Consider the following 15,888-nt stretch of genomic DNA (forward strand, 5'->3'; position numbering starts at 1 on the left):
TGCATATTGTAGTAACCCTATTCTAGTCTTTTCTATAGATCTACTAGATAATTATTTTACATAAATGTCTCTTTCTTTCTTTTTAGGTCCCACTGATCTCAGTATGAAATCTTTGGCATCCAACAGCACTTCCTCCTCCAGTTCAAACAGTCATGGTCAGGGTGGAGGGGGCGGAGGGGCATCTGCCCAGCTCAGCCCGCCTGAGGTCACGGCTGTTCGGCAACTGATTGCGGGTTACCGTGAGTCTGCGGCCTTCCTGCTCCGCTCTGCTGATGAGCTCGAGAACCTCATACTGCAGCAGAACTGAGAACTGCACACAGGCTGGTGCTGCCCGTCTCTCATTACATTAACACACACATAAATGCACAATATGACAGGAAAGATACATGTAGCTATGTGCACTTACATATATATATATATATATATATACACCTAAAGCCCATAGGCGGAGTTTGACACCACTTAGGGGGAGCAAAATGGAGGGATCAGAAGAAGCTGTATCTGAAACGCACATACAGGGTACAAAATTAAGAACATTTACCAGCCATAATAATCTCAGGTTCACTGGCCATGAACCTGTATTTTGCATACTTTTTTTAAACATAACATTTTATTTAAATGTAAATGATTTATTATTATTATTATTGCATATTTTCAGTAAAAAGCAAAGCACAGGTCATTGTTTCACTTGCTGCACCATATATTGGCCAATTTATATATGAAACGCTACCTCTCATAAAAACTTTAAAGTAATTATGGTCTTTCTTGCAGTGTAACCATGAATAACTGGTAACTTTATTTGGAATGGCAACATAATACATGGATTTTATTTTAATATTTTATTGCACTGTAGTAAAATGTTAAAATAAAAACCATGTATTATGTTACCATTCTAAATAAAATTGCCAGCCAAACTTGCATTTGGCAAGTTTTTTTTTTTGGCTGATACTATATAAGGGGCTTTACACAGACTTGTTAATGCACATAGAGGGAATAAATGTACTCAAACAGAAATTGCAGTCACTAGAATCAATGTTTAAGGCACTTGAAGTATCTTGTTGATTCTTGTGCACAGCAAACAAAATGTATTGACACAGAACAAGAAAAAGCTAATTTTGCCCACAACAATAAAATGAATGAAAAGATCATATATTTATTAATATAATTTAGTAAACGATTTAATATAATTTATTAATGCATTTATGAAGATAACTTTATTTCTAAGCTTTACAAAAGCAAAGATAAAACAGCTCCAGACACTCGAATCCCCCCAAACTCTGCCTATGCTCTTTCTATAAACCTACCTATCACACATTGCTTATGACAGCTTTATGTCCATGATAGTGTCTTTATCAAATTTCCTAACCTTTGAGTCCAGCGAGGCTTAATCCTTTTCGGAGGGCTGAGATGACTTGTTAAACGTGGTTTTATGATGAGATGGTCAGAACACAAAGCAAGAGGTGTCTGTACTCACAGCAGCATTGCAAGTGTCTTGCACAGAGCACAATCACACAGTGAGAGCTATCAGTCCACCACAGAGAGTTCAGATTTTGAGACACACACAAAAAAACAAATAGCTGTAAATGTAAGAGTGATGCCCAAAACATACACAAAATGATGTCATCACCTGCCTAAAATTTACGCTATGGCACAAAATATTACTGTCAGATTACAGTCCTATATGTCAATGGCATCTTGTTTTATAGAATTTGAAAAGTTCCTCAGATGTATTAGTTGTTCTCTTACCATAGACAAATCCGTGCAGCAGCTTTGCTCCAGATATAGCCATTTTAGATATAGAACAGATCTAAGAGAAAAGGGTTTTTGTAAGATCTCTCTTCTTCTGTTCAATGCTAATGAGGTTTGGGGAGAAGGTGCAATGTAGATGATAATCGTTATAGTGTGTCAGTGTCTGAAAATCTATCATTTTCAATCATAAACACATTAACAGATGTCTTTTGTACATATATATTCCTCATTCAAATGTAAGAAATTTCATCCTAGCTTACACATGCACACTTAAAAGTCTACGAAAAGAAACCGTGAGTGCAAAAAAGAAGATACTGAAATTCTATTGGCTGGGAATGTTGGACATTATGCAAATGAAGCTGTGCTGAGTTGAACGCTTTGAACCCTTTCCTAAATGCTCAATTGCCTTGGCAAACCTCCATCCTCAGCACATCCATGCACTGTAGGAACACGAGCGACATCGACCTCCCAGACAAGAGGGCCGTAGATGGACTTGTTAAAAAAAAATCCGAAAAAAAAGCAAGGACTGCATTTCCCATGCTGCACTGCGTCGAAAACACATTCTGTTAAGTTGTGAATGCTGCTCTTTTTTTCTAACCTCATGACTGAGACACTTTCATCTTCACGGGAACCAATCAAAACAGAGGGACTTAACATCCTATTGGCACACATACTGTATATGCATAGTGAGTTTGAGAGAAAGGACCTAATATTAGCAGAAGTGAAACAAAGGTGACATCCATTCCTTTCAGTCAGCAACAGCCAAGAGCTTAAAGAGGCATTGATTGGTGGACTAAGGTAGCATCATCCACAGGAACCGAGTGTAGAACATTGACGATGCACTGCCCCTCAAACACCAGCCTCACTCTTCCTCCTGCCTGCATTTTTACATGTTCACAAATGCCATTGTTAAAAAACTGTATGTAAAAAAAGCAAAAGACAATCCTGAACAATTGTGACTTGATCCCTCGGAAAACGGCATAGCGTTGTGTGAGATCTCACTCTGACTCTCTAGCCTTTAGTGGAGTGGTGACAATACAGGGCCTTCAAGTCTTGTAGCCATAGCTTGAACCGTGTCCTCACTCTGCAACATGAGCATTTTCCTCTGTTAAGCTGCAAACATTCTTTTTTTATTATCTGGATATATTTAATTCTGTCTTGCCATTCCAGTTGTGCTTTATTTGTTGTTTTGTGTTCCTTTTTTATTTAGTAAATGAAATAGATTTTTTTTGTTGACTTTTTCTTTAAAACCTCCGGTTGTAGGACACTGACAGTCTAAAGGGAATCAATGTTGCGAGTCTCAACATTCCAAATGTAAAACATGCATCTCATATTGGTCTCCAAATGACTGAATACAAAAACCAAATGACGCAACTTCTAAAGAGAAAAAACTAAGTTGTCTTCAACAGCTTAGTTTTGATACGTGGCTCAAAGCCTGCTTATTACCTCTTACTTGTTACTCATAAGATTCATCGATGAACAGATGAAATTATATGTGCAGGATCATTAGGTAAGATATATTCAGATGTTACACTTTATAAATTATTAAATTGGTTAACATAGTAGCACTTTACAATCCGCGAAGGAAAAATGTTTATGGGATGGAGCCTTAAAACCACCTAAATGATCCTAAATTATGAAATGCAGCTGATCATTCTCAAGCCATAATGTTCTGTCTTTATTTGCTCTGCATTGTAATTATTTGTTCCCTTACACCATGCAGGAGAATGTGAACCCGTCAAGCATTGGGCTTTGAGTTGAGAAAAGAAAAATGTATCTGGGCTTATTCGAATGAAATGGTGATTGCAAGAAAGCGAGCATTTGAATTTACTTACACCAGAAATATGTTGGTGTACTGAGAGTTCAAAAGTTGTACCAGGCCATTGATTCTTGTTTACTTGGACTTTTTTGTTCCTTGTTTTGTACATTTTGTTTCTAAATGACATTAGAAGTGTAAGATTTTTAGGAAGCTGTCTGGACATCTGAGGCTCGTGAACACACGACACATGAAAAGGAAAAGGCAAGAAATTGTACAACTTTTTTTTTTTTTTTAACCGTGCAGCTAAACTCTGCAATCAAATGTGGTAACAACCATTGCCTGTGATAATTTTTAATTTTGTGGTGCTTTGTAATATTATTATGATTATGGTATTTTATTTGTTTTTACTCCTGTACTTATTAGAAACTATATATATATATAAATATCTGTGAAGCGCCTAAAAAATGGAGATGGCAGGTGAAATTCATTTCTGTTTGTTTAATGTAAAAACAAAGAAAAGAAGAAAAAAAATGAAAAAGCACAGGTGGGTGAATTTCCTGCCTTTTACATATCACTTTGCCGAGAGACTCATTCTAAGACATTTTAAAGTTTTCAGTGTGGTGTCATCGCTGTGGTCAGAGAAAGCACCTGCAACCCGAGTTGCTCTTTCCTCCAGAGCTGTCTGAATAAAATCTGTGAACTGAAGTCGCATTGCAGTCTGCCTTTCTTTCATTGGCCATGATCACTATTTTCTTGTCCTATGTCAGCAGCATGAAAAGCAAGTGTTTTTGTAGTTTAGTCTGTTGTTTTCCCTGAGCAGGATGCACTATTTAGAGTTCCTCAGCTCACACCGCCACAGTGCTACCATTTGGAGAAACTCTAGACTGCTTTAATTGGAGTCTAAAACTTTTTCCATATGATGGCATTACTGGAAGAACTGCGGACACTCTTTAGAGTTCTTGCAGAAACTTTCACGGTTTTGAAAACGACCCTTTTTGAAAAGTCTAGAAATTCTCCAGAGGGTTCTGGCAGCGTCTCAAATCTGTAAAACCCCATATGGTGGCTCAAGTTTCTTTTTTCCTGCAGTGTTAAAAACGGCAGCTTTTATTATGATGCAATGAAAAGAGGCCTCATACTATACTGCACGCAAGTGTACAAAATGTATTACATTATGGAAAAGATAATGTCATCTCAAAGGCAAATTGGAACAGTAGCTATCCCAATTTACCTAAATTCATTCAACATATTAGGCCTATATAAAGTAAAATCTGCAAATATCTGTCTAATCTTGCTCACTTTTTGATTAATGTAGGAAATGAATTGTTTCTGTCATATATGCATACTACATGCTCTGGATCTGAACTTCAAGGCGTGTAAAGCTCGCTGAGTTTCGTACCTGTTTAAACTGTGGTCGTGTCTCAAATCTGATTGTGCTACATAACTAAACAGCATTCTTGGGTACAGGCGCTGTCAGAAATGCTGTCCAGGTTGACGGCGGTTGAGGCACAACCTGTCCTGTGTGTGCTCCTCCCAGCTCTTTCACTCGAGTTTAGTCATTTGCCGGTGGAGGACTCCGCTTCCACGTACCATCAGTCCGGAACCTGTTACAGTCATCGATTAACATTCAAATGAAATGTCCAAGGAAGGGCGCCGCTCGTGCCCCGGTTTGGGGGCGCTTTGTGAGAGACTGTTTGGGTCGTCTAAGACCGAAGTTGAAAAACCAGCGAATACCAGCAAACTTGAGACACAAAATGCCCCGAATCCGCCCTCTTCTGAGCCCGCCGGTGAAATCTACACGGCGCTGTGGCACTTCCAGGCTCGCGCGGACGAGGAACTGTCCTTCCAGGAGGGAGAGCAGTTCCGAATCTGCGAGCGTCAGGGTGACTGGTGGACTGCCGTTAAACTGGACAGAAACGGAAGGGTGACAGCCAAGGGCGTCGTTCCTCAAAACTACCTAGCGAGAAGGAAGACGGTGAAAGAGCAACCGTAAGTAGGTTACTTTCTTTAGTCCATCTACTCTGTCCATCTATTTTTTTTTTCAGACCATTTACTCTTTGAGCAAAAACAATACACAGACACTCTGGGTTGGCTTTAAAAAAAACATCTGATAAATAATTAAATGTAAAAATACACAAATAATAATAATAACAAAATGAACACCTTTATGACTAAAAACAATGTCAGTTCAGAGTAGCCTACAGCGTGCAAATACTTTTCAAGAGTCAAATTATTCCTGTCCCAACTCTGCTCATCATGAATGTGGTTTGAGACGTGTGTGCAACATCTGAACAACTGTGTTTTTCTTTAGTTGGTATTTTGGGACGCTGAACCGTTTTGAGACCCAGAATTTGCTCTTGGCTCCAGGGAATGGAGTTGGTGCTTTTTTGTTGCGACACAGTGAAAGAGATCATATAGGGTGTGTATTATCAGGTATGTAATTGTGTCTATTGAACCTGGTTTTAAACTCAAGCTGCATTTTACATCCCGTTCCGCCTATGCTATTAGTCTATACAAGTAACACGGCATACCCAACGTCATTGTTATAATGTAGTAAATTAATCTCTGAGGCATTTGCTTTTTGTTACACTGGAAATGTAGTCAATCAGGTCATAATTAGACCTGCTGTGCTTCTAGTCCAAACATGTTCTTCTCTCCTGTTCGGTTAATTCACTGTTTTCCAACCCTGTTCCTGTAGGTTACACTGATTAAAGTGTGTTTTATTGGAAAAAGTTCAAAAATGTATAGTGTTGGTGTGCCTCAAGGAACAGGGTTGGGAAAAACTGGGTTAATTCATGCTAGATGCAGTTCATAAGAAAATCTGTTAACAGTGCTCCTACTATCTGTATCCTTTCTCTTTGTGTGTCATTCCATCAGTGTTAATCAGTGACAGGGAAGTGAAACACATTAAGGTCCATCAGAATCAGAATGTAAGTTTCTATTTGGATCAGAGTCAGATGTTTCAAAGCCTGGAGAATCTGGTGGAGCACTACAAGAGGAACATCATGAGCTGTGGTATCTGTCTCACACGGCCATGTGCACGGGTGAGTGAAAGAAAAATCATTAAAGTAAAATTTGACATTGTTTACATACATCATGTTTTTTCCAAAATTTTCTTTCTTCTGTGAAACACAAAAGGTGAATTTTTGAAGAATATACTGGCCACTCTTGAACGAAAGTTATAGTAGGATTGATGCTGCTGTAGGGGAATTTACAGTTAAACCCAAAGGACCAGTTGATGAAATGACGAACATGAGTCAGAGATGCAATCAACTGAAGAAAATAGTTTGCAGTTTCATTAGCAGAAGTCAGCTTCAACACTCTCGATGGAGTTCGTAGGCCGCTCTGTGTACATGCTCAAAACACCAGCAATTATACTCTTCAGAGGTTACTAATTACGTCAAGGTATAGGTCCGGAGGATTCTGATTGGTTAAAACATAGATAAACTTAGAAAATCTCCACACATGGACGTAAAACTCGAAGCATATCTTCTAGTGATTATTTTGGTGACAAGTGATCAGAGGTCAGACTCAATAGGTCTCTCCAGAGACATATATCTGATACCCCGGACATCAGGGTGATGGCAAATGACGGTTCACTCCTGGACCTGTATCTATCTGCAAAGACAGACACTCACATATGCATAGAACACTGATCTGTACTTAAAGGGGTCAAATGACATTGCTAAAAAAACATTATTTTGTATATTTGGTGTAATGAAATGTGTTTGTGCGGTTTAAGGTTAAAAAAACACATTATTTTCCACATACTGTACATTATTGTTTCTCCTCTATGCCCCGCCTTTCTGAAACGCGTCGATTTTTACAAAGCTCATCGGTCTGAAAAGCAAGGTGTGCTCTGATTGGCCAGCTATCCAGTGCGTTGTAATTGGCTGAATACCTCAAGCGTGTGACGGAAATGTTACGCCCCTTACCATACTGTGATGCCGTGTCCCGGAGCGACAAGACAAAAACATTAAACCCCATTATAAACGAGGCATTTGTTGCATCCAGTATGGACATAATTACGGATTATAATGACTTATACTGTCTTTTTATGCGTTGCGTTGCATCGCGCCACGTAAACATAAAACCATGTCTGCATTTGTGATCGGAGAAACGACAAACAACAAGCGCTACTCTACACTGCCCAAAACTTGCGTTTGAATCATCAGTGGCAAATCCTTTAAATATGAAAACGTACTTCCAGTCTGTCAGTCAGAACAGCCAGCATTGTAGTCTACTCTACCAGGATCAGGTAACAGTCCTCCATAAAATGTGCTGCACACATCTGAATATTTGGGTTGAACTGTTCTGGAACAGTGTTGTAAATACAACTTAACCACTGATTTCTAGTTGTGTCCTCTTTTGTAAGGCCAAACAAAGTATTTTCGCTTTTGTAACGAAACACACAGCATCTTCACGACATGGCGGCAGCGGCAACAATAAAGTTACGCCTTCTTTCTTTGCGTGAACATTTGAGCGGCGTTATGCAAATCTTCCCACACAGTGACCTAGACATGTGGGGGCGTGTTTAAACGAGGCATTTTAGAAGGGCATGGACCAGTCTTAACTTTTATAAAGAATATCTCTTTGGGTTTGTGACTTTAGTCTTTGCAACTTTAGGTATCTTATCTATTCACAAACAGCTTGCAACACTCCAAAAAGAAAGAAAAACTTGAAATAGCATCATATGACCTCTTTAAAGGTTGCTGGGCTCTGCCAAATCAAATAAAGCAATAAGCCCCAAGAAGCCGTGGTTTACAGTGAATTTATAACAGCTAAGGGGCGTTGTTTTATAAAACAGTTATTCCATTTACGTAGTAAGGTTTCACAAAATAAAACAGAGCAAATAAAGTGTAATGATATTAATAAAAACAGTGTTCTTATACCAAACAATGTAGTTCCTCAGAAACAGTTGTGGTTGCAACCAGAGCCGTTGAGAAACAGAGTTGCGACATGCTTTGATCTCGCCGCCACGCGGTTCATGGAGCTCTCAATAGTTCCAAACAACTCCGCGCTGTCAATATGTTTGAATGGGTTTAAGTAGGATAGACAGCAGTTTCACTATATTTTCAGCAATTTCTTGTGATTATTAACACATCATGTGCATTTATTGTGTATCGATAACTGACTACGTTTTACAATCGCATTTTATTCTGGGGAGTTATGCAGAGACAGCATTAATATTTTTTCTAATACGCTTATTATTGATATTACAATTAGTGTAGTATTTAGGGTTAAAAGAGTGCAAAGATGCAAATTAGAGATGTTTGGTGGCCAGAAAAATAATACTCCTATGTAATGCCATGGTTTAACCACTAGATGCCCGTATGGCTGTTTAATAAATATAGCCTACATATATTTAGCTCTAGTCTAGTTGCTGTAAAGAGTTTTACCAGTCATAATAGCTTATTTATTTATTTTATGTTTTGCATTTTATATTTAGACATTATCAAACACTCAATGTTTATAAGTTTTGCTTTTTTTTAAATGGTGAATTTAAAAAGATTAATTAGGCTACTCATATCCCAGCATTATTTTATGACATTTATGTAAGAAGACAATATAAGTTAATGTTAAAAAAGGCCAGCAAATACGGAATTTAACCCAAAAAAAAAAAAAAAAATAACGTTTAATTAAAAAAACACAAGGCAACCAACTGCATTCAGGGAAACTTTGTTGTATTCCTTTAATGGGCAGTCTTCACTGAAACTCATTATCTGTCGAAAGTCACGGCGCGGGCCCTGGGTCAGACGATGTCCACATTGGTGGTCCAGGAGCGCCACCTATGGCTGACCTTGGCGGATATGAGGGAGGCCGACAAGCATCGCTTCCTGGACTCCCCGATCTCCCAGGCCGGCCTATTCGGCGAAGCGGTGGAGGGCTTTGCCCAACAGTTCTCCGCCGCGCAGAAGCAGACGGAGGCGTTTCGACACATCCTGCCCTGGCGGTCTGCTGCTTCCTCTTGGTGGCGCCATACTGGCCCAGTCGGACTTGGTTCCCCGAACTGATGCTCCTCGCGACAGCCCCTCCTTGGCGAATTCCTCTGAGGAGGGATCTCCTTTCTCAGAGAGGGGGCACCCTCTGGCATCCGCGTCCAGACTTGTGGAATCTCCACTTATGGTCCCTGGACGGGACGTGGAGGTTCTAGGTGTGCTACCTCCAGCGGTAGTAAACACCATCGCTTCAGAGACGTTACGTTCCGTCGCCACAGTTGCTGTACCACCACTGTACGGCCGGGGCACGTAGTCTCGGCTCCTCAGCGAAAAACTGATGTGCGACGCTCTCCTTTTATACCCGCGCTGCGGGGCGGGGTGCGCGTGGCGAAACACGCACGCCAACTGTCATTGGCTTGTTTAGTTAACACTCGAAGGTGATTGGGCTCTCGGGCGAGATCCCAATTCGTCAGTCACTGACGTAACGTCTCCGTTCCCTCCTTCAGGGAACGAGGGTGACACAAGTAACCTAGATGTTTTAACAGGGGGGCAAACACTTCTTCACACAGGGCCATGTAGTTTTGGATTTTGTTTTCCCTTTATAATAAAAACCTTCATTAAAAACTACATGTTGTGTTTACTTGTGTTATCTTTGACTAACATTTAAATTTGTTTGATGATCTGAAACATTAAAGTGTGACAAACATGCAAAAAAATAAGAAATCAGGAAGGGGGCCAACACTTTTTCACACCACTGTATATATATTTTGTGAAGGTTGCAATGGCTCCAGGATTCCACTCCTTCACTGTCAAGCTTCAAAATGACCAAAAAGTATAATAAAAGTGAGCCACATGATCTCCGTACAATATTTCAAGTCTTCTAAAGTCATCAAATACATAGTTTATCCCCTACATTCTTGACATTCATGGCCATCCTGTCTTTGGCAAGTTCATAAGAGCAGTTCATTCTAATCAATGAATCATCTGATTTAATGATTCCTTCACACTATGATGCTTTTACATCCATTTTGAAAAGACATCCAAGCTTGAAAGCTTCTGTTTCCAGATTTGATTTGACATGAGGGTGTGTAAAATCGGTTTTGAGTGAACTATATGGGCGAACAGTTTTGGGTGAACTATAAAAAGACAGTCAGAAGAAAGACGGGATCTCAGCCAATTAACATACTAATCTGATGCTAATTGTCTTTTGAAATAGAAGAGCTTTTGTCAGTAAATTTAAGATGAAATAACTAGGCATGTTGAATTTCCTCACAGGCCTGATATTTCACACATACAGGGGTTGGACAAAATAATGTTAACACCCATTATTATGGGGTTAATCTAATTTGTGTAGACTACAGTGGGGAAAAAACTGAGATTGTCTTATTTATAAACTGGCAGATGTTTTTATAGATTCATACAACTGAAGACTATTCAAAAGTTGTATGAATCTATTCTAAGAAGGTTGGATGCTGTTTTAAGACCTACATGGTCAAATTATTTTGTCCAACCCCTACATATTTTGCCTATAATATATAGAAAGAGAGATTCCCATATATCAGCAAACTGAATTATTACCACAACTGAATGTACAATATGTATACGTAACTAAATGCATTTGTCTGTATTACTGCATACTTCCCTTACAGAGTTTCTCTCGGTTTCTTCTTATACTAACAGCCAGAACCAAAACCACAGGATCTTTCCCACCAAACAGTAGATGACTGGGAGTTACCTAAGGAGGAGTTCACTCTGGAAGAGGAGCTTGGTAAAGGATACTTTGCTGATGTTTACCGTGGAAAATGGAAAGGCATGGTCAATGTGGCCATCAAGATCCTCAAAAACAACGGTAGGGTTGGTGCATGTAAATAGAAAAGAATCATCTGAAGGCTAAATGAAGGAATGAGTCTGATGGATATTTTAAATAGAATGGGCTACTTCCTCTTTGCCTACTTGTTTTCTGTTCCTGATACTGTGTGAATGTGAGAAATGTTGTGTTTCTTGTTCTGTGACTGTGAGAGCTGGAGGAATGAGAACACAGTCTACTGCCCTCATAACCGATATCCAATAGAGCATGTAGCACACTGAGAACTCTTGAAGAATATATCTAAAACCTTGTTAAGGCTTTGTCTGTCAGCCTATTAGTGAAAAATTCCCCTGAATGAGTAAATTTTTGTATTTTGACAGATGTATTAATACATATTCTATTGCTCCAGCACACTGTTGTACTGATGCTTATCTGATGTGCTCTATTGTGTTTCCTACTCTTCCTCTAGAGTCTCTCGATCACAGGGAGTTCCTGATGGAGACTCAAATACTGAAAAAGCTGAGACACAGACATCTTATCACACTCTTTGCCGTCTGCACAAGCTCCACCCCCTTCTACATCATCACTGAGCTTATGGAAAAAGGAAACCTGCTCAGTTTCCTCCGAGGTCACAACCTCTTTATTATCTGATGTCAGCCCAGTAAATATCAATGTTTTTTGACTTCAGCTTTAAATGTTTACTGTAATATGTCAATAAGGGTAATTTATATGTGAGCTGTTTTGAACACAAACACTTTTTGAGTTTTATGCATTGAATGAGAAAGTCAAATCTAAAGGCCCGGTCACACCAAAAACAATAACTATAACGATAACCATAATTATAACTATATTAGTGTCCACACCAATGCATGATAATGCTCTGTTTATTGTAAGTGCACACTGCTATTCCGTGACCTGCTCTGTAAAGTTTAATAGATTCTGACTGGCTGTTAGTGTTTATTATCATATTCATCAGCTGAAAAAAAAAACATTTTGAAAGTGCTTCCAACTATATCGTTTTATAGTTGTTATTGTTATAGCTGTTAGCTGGACTTCCCTATTCTCATATAATTTAAATCATCCTTGTTGTGAACAGCCCGTAAGTCTTTGTTTTCTAATGATATCATTGTTTCTACTCCAAACAGTTGTTGAGATATAATCATTTAAATATCATGTATCACAAAAACTTGTTTCTGAGATAAGGGCCTCTAAAGATGCCAAACAATTTTCAAAATTATGAGATTTATTCAAACATACATTAAAAAAAATCTTATTGAGAAATCAATAAGTTAGTTAAAAAATGTAATGCTTTTAAAATATATTAGTGCACATTTAACAGTATATTTAAAATGTTGGCGATATGCTCTTCTACAAAGTTCTTTTTTCTACCTATGTATTGGTAATGAGCTAAGGATATGAATGACTTTCCTAAGATAAATGTAGCTTTACGTGACATCTTTTCAAGCTGTTTCATAGATATATTTCGGTAATTATAAAAACAGATTCATTGAGCGACTGCATGAGAGATTTTTTAGTACGTTTTACTGTATATTTCAACATTTCCTCTCTGATGTTCGTTCATGTTTTTCTTTTTTTTTGTACAGAGGAAAAGATGATCGGTTACTTGCGCTCGGCATTTCCATTTGAACTAGAAGCTACAGTGATAATAATCTGTCACGCGACATTTATTATTGGAATTTAATGATCGTTAATAATGATATCCTCAATAAATGAACATAAAAAAACTTTTTTTTGTTGCTTAGAATCGCATTAGAAACAAATGACTGCGACTGCGTTTTGTTTTTCTGTACAAAAACTAAAGTCTTAAAGCAGACAGACATGATTCCTTCAGTTTTCCCTTTACAGGTGAGGAGGGGCAGAACCTGGAACCGCAGGAACTGATAGAAATGGCAAGTCAGGTGGCTGATGGGATGGCATACCTTGAGGAGCAGAACAGCATCCACAGAGACCTGGCAGCCCGGAATGTTCTAGTGGGACCCAACTACATCTGTAAAGTGGCCGACTTTGGCCTAGCTCGCATCGTCAAGGTGAGGATGACCTTGTAGTTAATCAAAGATGTGTGTAAAATATTCACTCTTAAAGTTTGCTTAAAATAAAATATTGTTTCACAGGACCCATTTTACTCATCTGAAGATAAAACAATTCCATATAAGTGGTGTGCTCCTGAAGCCATCAGCCATGGAAGGTTCTCCAACAAATCTGATGTTTGGTCATTTGGGGTCCTCCTATATGAAATGTTCACGTATGGTGGAGTCCCATATCCAGGTATATACATCATTTATGTATCTTCTTTCTCATGCAGATTTGAGAAAGGTTAAAGTACATCTTTTTTGTGTATATTTTTGCAGCTTTCTCAAATCAAGAGGTGTACAATATGATCACCTCGGGGTACAGAATGCCTTCGCCCCCTAAGTGCCCGTCACACATCTATGACATAATGCTGATGTGTTGGAAAGACTCACCTCACGAAAGGCCAGATTTCAATGAACTGAGAAGGCTCCTGGAGAACCCCAGTACTGGATACATGGAATGGACCTCTGAGAGCTGCAATGACACATCAGATCCAGCAGAAGGCATCAGTTAACAGTGCCATGCAAAGATAAATGAGTGGGAATGTCCCAAAAATAGTTGTTTATGTATCTAAACACCTTTCCACTCATTTTCACCCCTTTTTACAGTATTCACACACTTTCACTTTTTTGTGTGCTTATTTTCTAATTTAATTTGTGAATTATTCACATTTAATATAATCGAGCATTCCTCAAATCTACTTGGATAATACTAGTTGATACTGAAGATTATTTTTTGACTACCTTTTTTTCCCATCCCGATTTGGAGACAGATAAGTTTCCGAATTGATCACATGGACTTAAAAATAAAACCAGTTTAATGTTCATTATTAACAGGTTATACCTTCGTACTACATAATAACTTCCCTTCACCAGATCTGCACTCTGAATTTTAAATTAATGGTATGTATATAATATAAATAAATTTTTGCATCAGAAATTTCAATAAATGATCTGTTTTTCAGTAGGGACTGGAAGGGACTTAGTGATCTTTGAAAGTTACAGTGTTTTTATAGTTCAATGAAATGAAGGATTTATCATAATATGACCCATTTAAATCTCTCTACTGCAAACAAGCTCTTAAACGTGAGAGAGCGAGTACACAACATCCAGAAAAGAACAAGTTTGGCCAGTTCCTGTGGACGCAGGTCATTTCACAATCTCTAAAAACTTTCCACTGCAGTTTTCAGTTGGCACAGTGCAGTCGGTTCACAAGTAGATGCTAACCGACCCTCCAAATGATTTAAAACCACAGAAATATACTAGTCATTACACCAGACAGAATGTGCATTTCATGAAAAAAAAGTGATTCATTGATTGTGTGACATTCATGGATTAGATATGATTTTGGACTATTTATACTTTTCGTACAAACACACACACACACACGTACTACAGATGCAACACACCCTGCTGATTGTTGCTACTGCTGAGACATTCAAACTCAGTAACATGAGTGTTGCCACAAAGTGTTCATGTTGTGGGTGCATGGCGGGCAGAAATAGAATTGAGAACACTTGCCTGGCCAGACTAATCGGAAAAAACTGACAGGATGTTCAGGAAGGTGACATCTGCGTGATGATTGACATCTCTGGAGAATTTTGAACACCTCTTGTGCTCTGCATTCAGACACCCAATCATTCAGACTTCAGCAGCAGGGCTACAAATCAGAAAAGAGTTAAAGAGGGTTATAACGAAGGCCTTGTATACATTCATGCTGTCTGTTTTCTTTTAAATAATTGATCTGCTTTTCAGTTTTCATCTCAGCTTTAAGTGTTTGTTGAAATACAATCACAGCCTTGTTTCACAAAGCAGTATCACAAGGGCTGTTTGGTTACCTGTCACTCCCTGTCGAACTTACATTAAGCCCAAGAGACATATTTCTTCAAACAAGTGGTGTGTGTTGTGCTATTTATTTTACTTTGCTTCGTAAATCTGTTTTATAAAATACTGTTAAGTAGGTTTGTAGTACGTTTTACCATGTTTCTGGATACAAAATAGGTGAAAAACATGCCCATACACAAATACCAGTTGATATAAATGATTAGCTAATAAGTGAACTGAAATGCACGTTGTATTGTTTTATTATCTTGAGCAAGATACACAATATTTTACTAGATTTTAATCACATGTAGCAAAGAGAAAAAGATTTACAATGTAGCCATATGGTTCTATGTTTAGAGGTCTTGGGACTGGGTCAGTCTTACTAGTACTAGTATACCTAATCATTCAGAGGCTGTTTAAAGGGGTCATATGATGTTGCTAAAAAGAACATTATTTTGTGTATTTGGTGTAATGAAATGTGTTTATGCGGTTTAAGGTTCAAAAAACACATTATTTTCCACATACTGTACATTATTGTTTCTCCTCTATGCCCCACCTTTCTGAAACACGTCGATTTTTACAAAGCTCATCGGTCTGAAAAGCAAGGTGTGCTGTGATTGGCCAGCTATCCAGTGCGTTGTGATTGGCCGAATACCTCAAGCGTGTGACGGAAATGTTACGCCCCTACCATATTGTGATGATGCCCTGTCAGGCCGGGCGATG

At 38.6% G+C, this 15,888-nt stretch overlaps 2 protein-coding genes across 2 annotated transcripts in view; both read left to right on the plus strand.

The window, feature by feature from the left end:
- Window positions 1-3,894, plus strand: part of nol4la (nucleolar protein 4-like a) — a 58,252-nt gene extending 54,358 nt beyond the window's left edge. Inside the window, exon 11 of the mRNA XM_016231178.1 lies at window positions 87-3,894. Within this exon, the coding sequence (XP_016086664.1) occupies window positions 87-307 (221 nt within the window). The 3' untranslated portion in view covers window positions 308-3,894. The remainder of the gene's footprint in view (window positions 1-86) is intronic.
- Window positions 3,895-4,738: 844 nt separating this feature from the next.
- On the plus strand, window positions 4,739-15,352 carry ptk6a (PTK6 protein tyrosine kinase 6a). The gene is made up of 8 exons (XM_016231179.1): window positions 4,739-5,494; window positions 5,817-5,938; window positions 6,383-6,549; window positions 11,125-11,293; window positions 11,721-11,879; window positions 13,118-13,299; window positions 13,384-13,537; window positions 13,621-15,352. The coding sequence occupies exons 1-8, from the start codon at window positions 5,142-5,144 to the stop codon at window positions 13,854-13,856; spliced, it is 1,542 nt and encodes a 513-aa protein (XP_016086665.1). The 5' UTR covers window positions 4,739-5,141; the 3' UTR covers window positions 13,857-15,352.
- Window positions 15,353-15,888: the final 536 nt, after the last annotated feature.

The sequence above is a fragment of the Sinocyclocheilus grahami genome, unplaced genomic scaffold, assembly GCF_001515645.1.
Source record: "Sinocyclocheilus grahami isolate Dianchi unplaced genomic scaffold, SAMN03320097.WGS_v1.1 scaffold384.1, whole genome shotgun sequence".
Taxonomy (NCBI): domain Eukaryota; kingdom Metazoa; phylum Chordata; class Actinopteri; order Cypriniformes; family Cyprinidae; genus Sinocyclocheilus; species Sinocyclocheilus grahami.

Bases quoted from the DNA above. Each gene is read 5' to 3' on its own strand.
- ptk6a (XM_016231179.1), top strand. From the start codon at position 5,142: ATGTCCAAGGAAGGGCGCCGCTCGTGCCCCGGTTTGGGGGCGCTTTGT. The intron at 5,495-5,816 runs GTAAGTAGGTTA...GTTTTTCTTTAG, and splicing joins AAGACGGTGAAAGAGCAACC to TTGGTATTTTGGGACGCTGA. The intron at 11,880-13,117 runs GTCACAACCTCT...TTCCCTTTACAG, and splicing joins CCTGCTCAGTTTCCTCCGAG to GTGAGGAGGGGCAGAACCTG.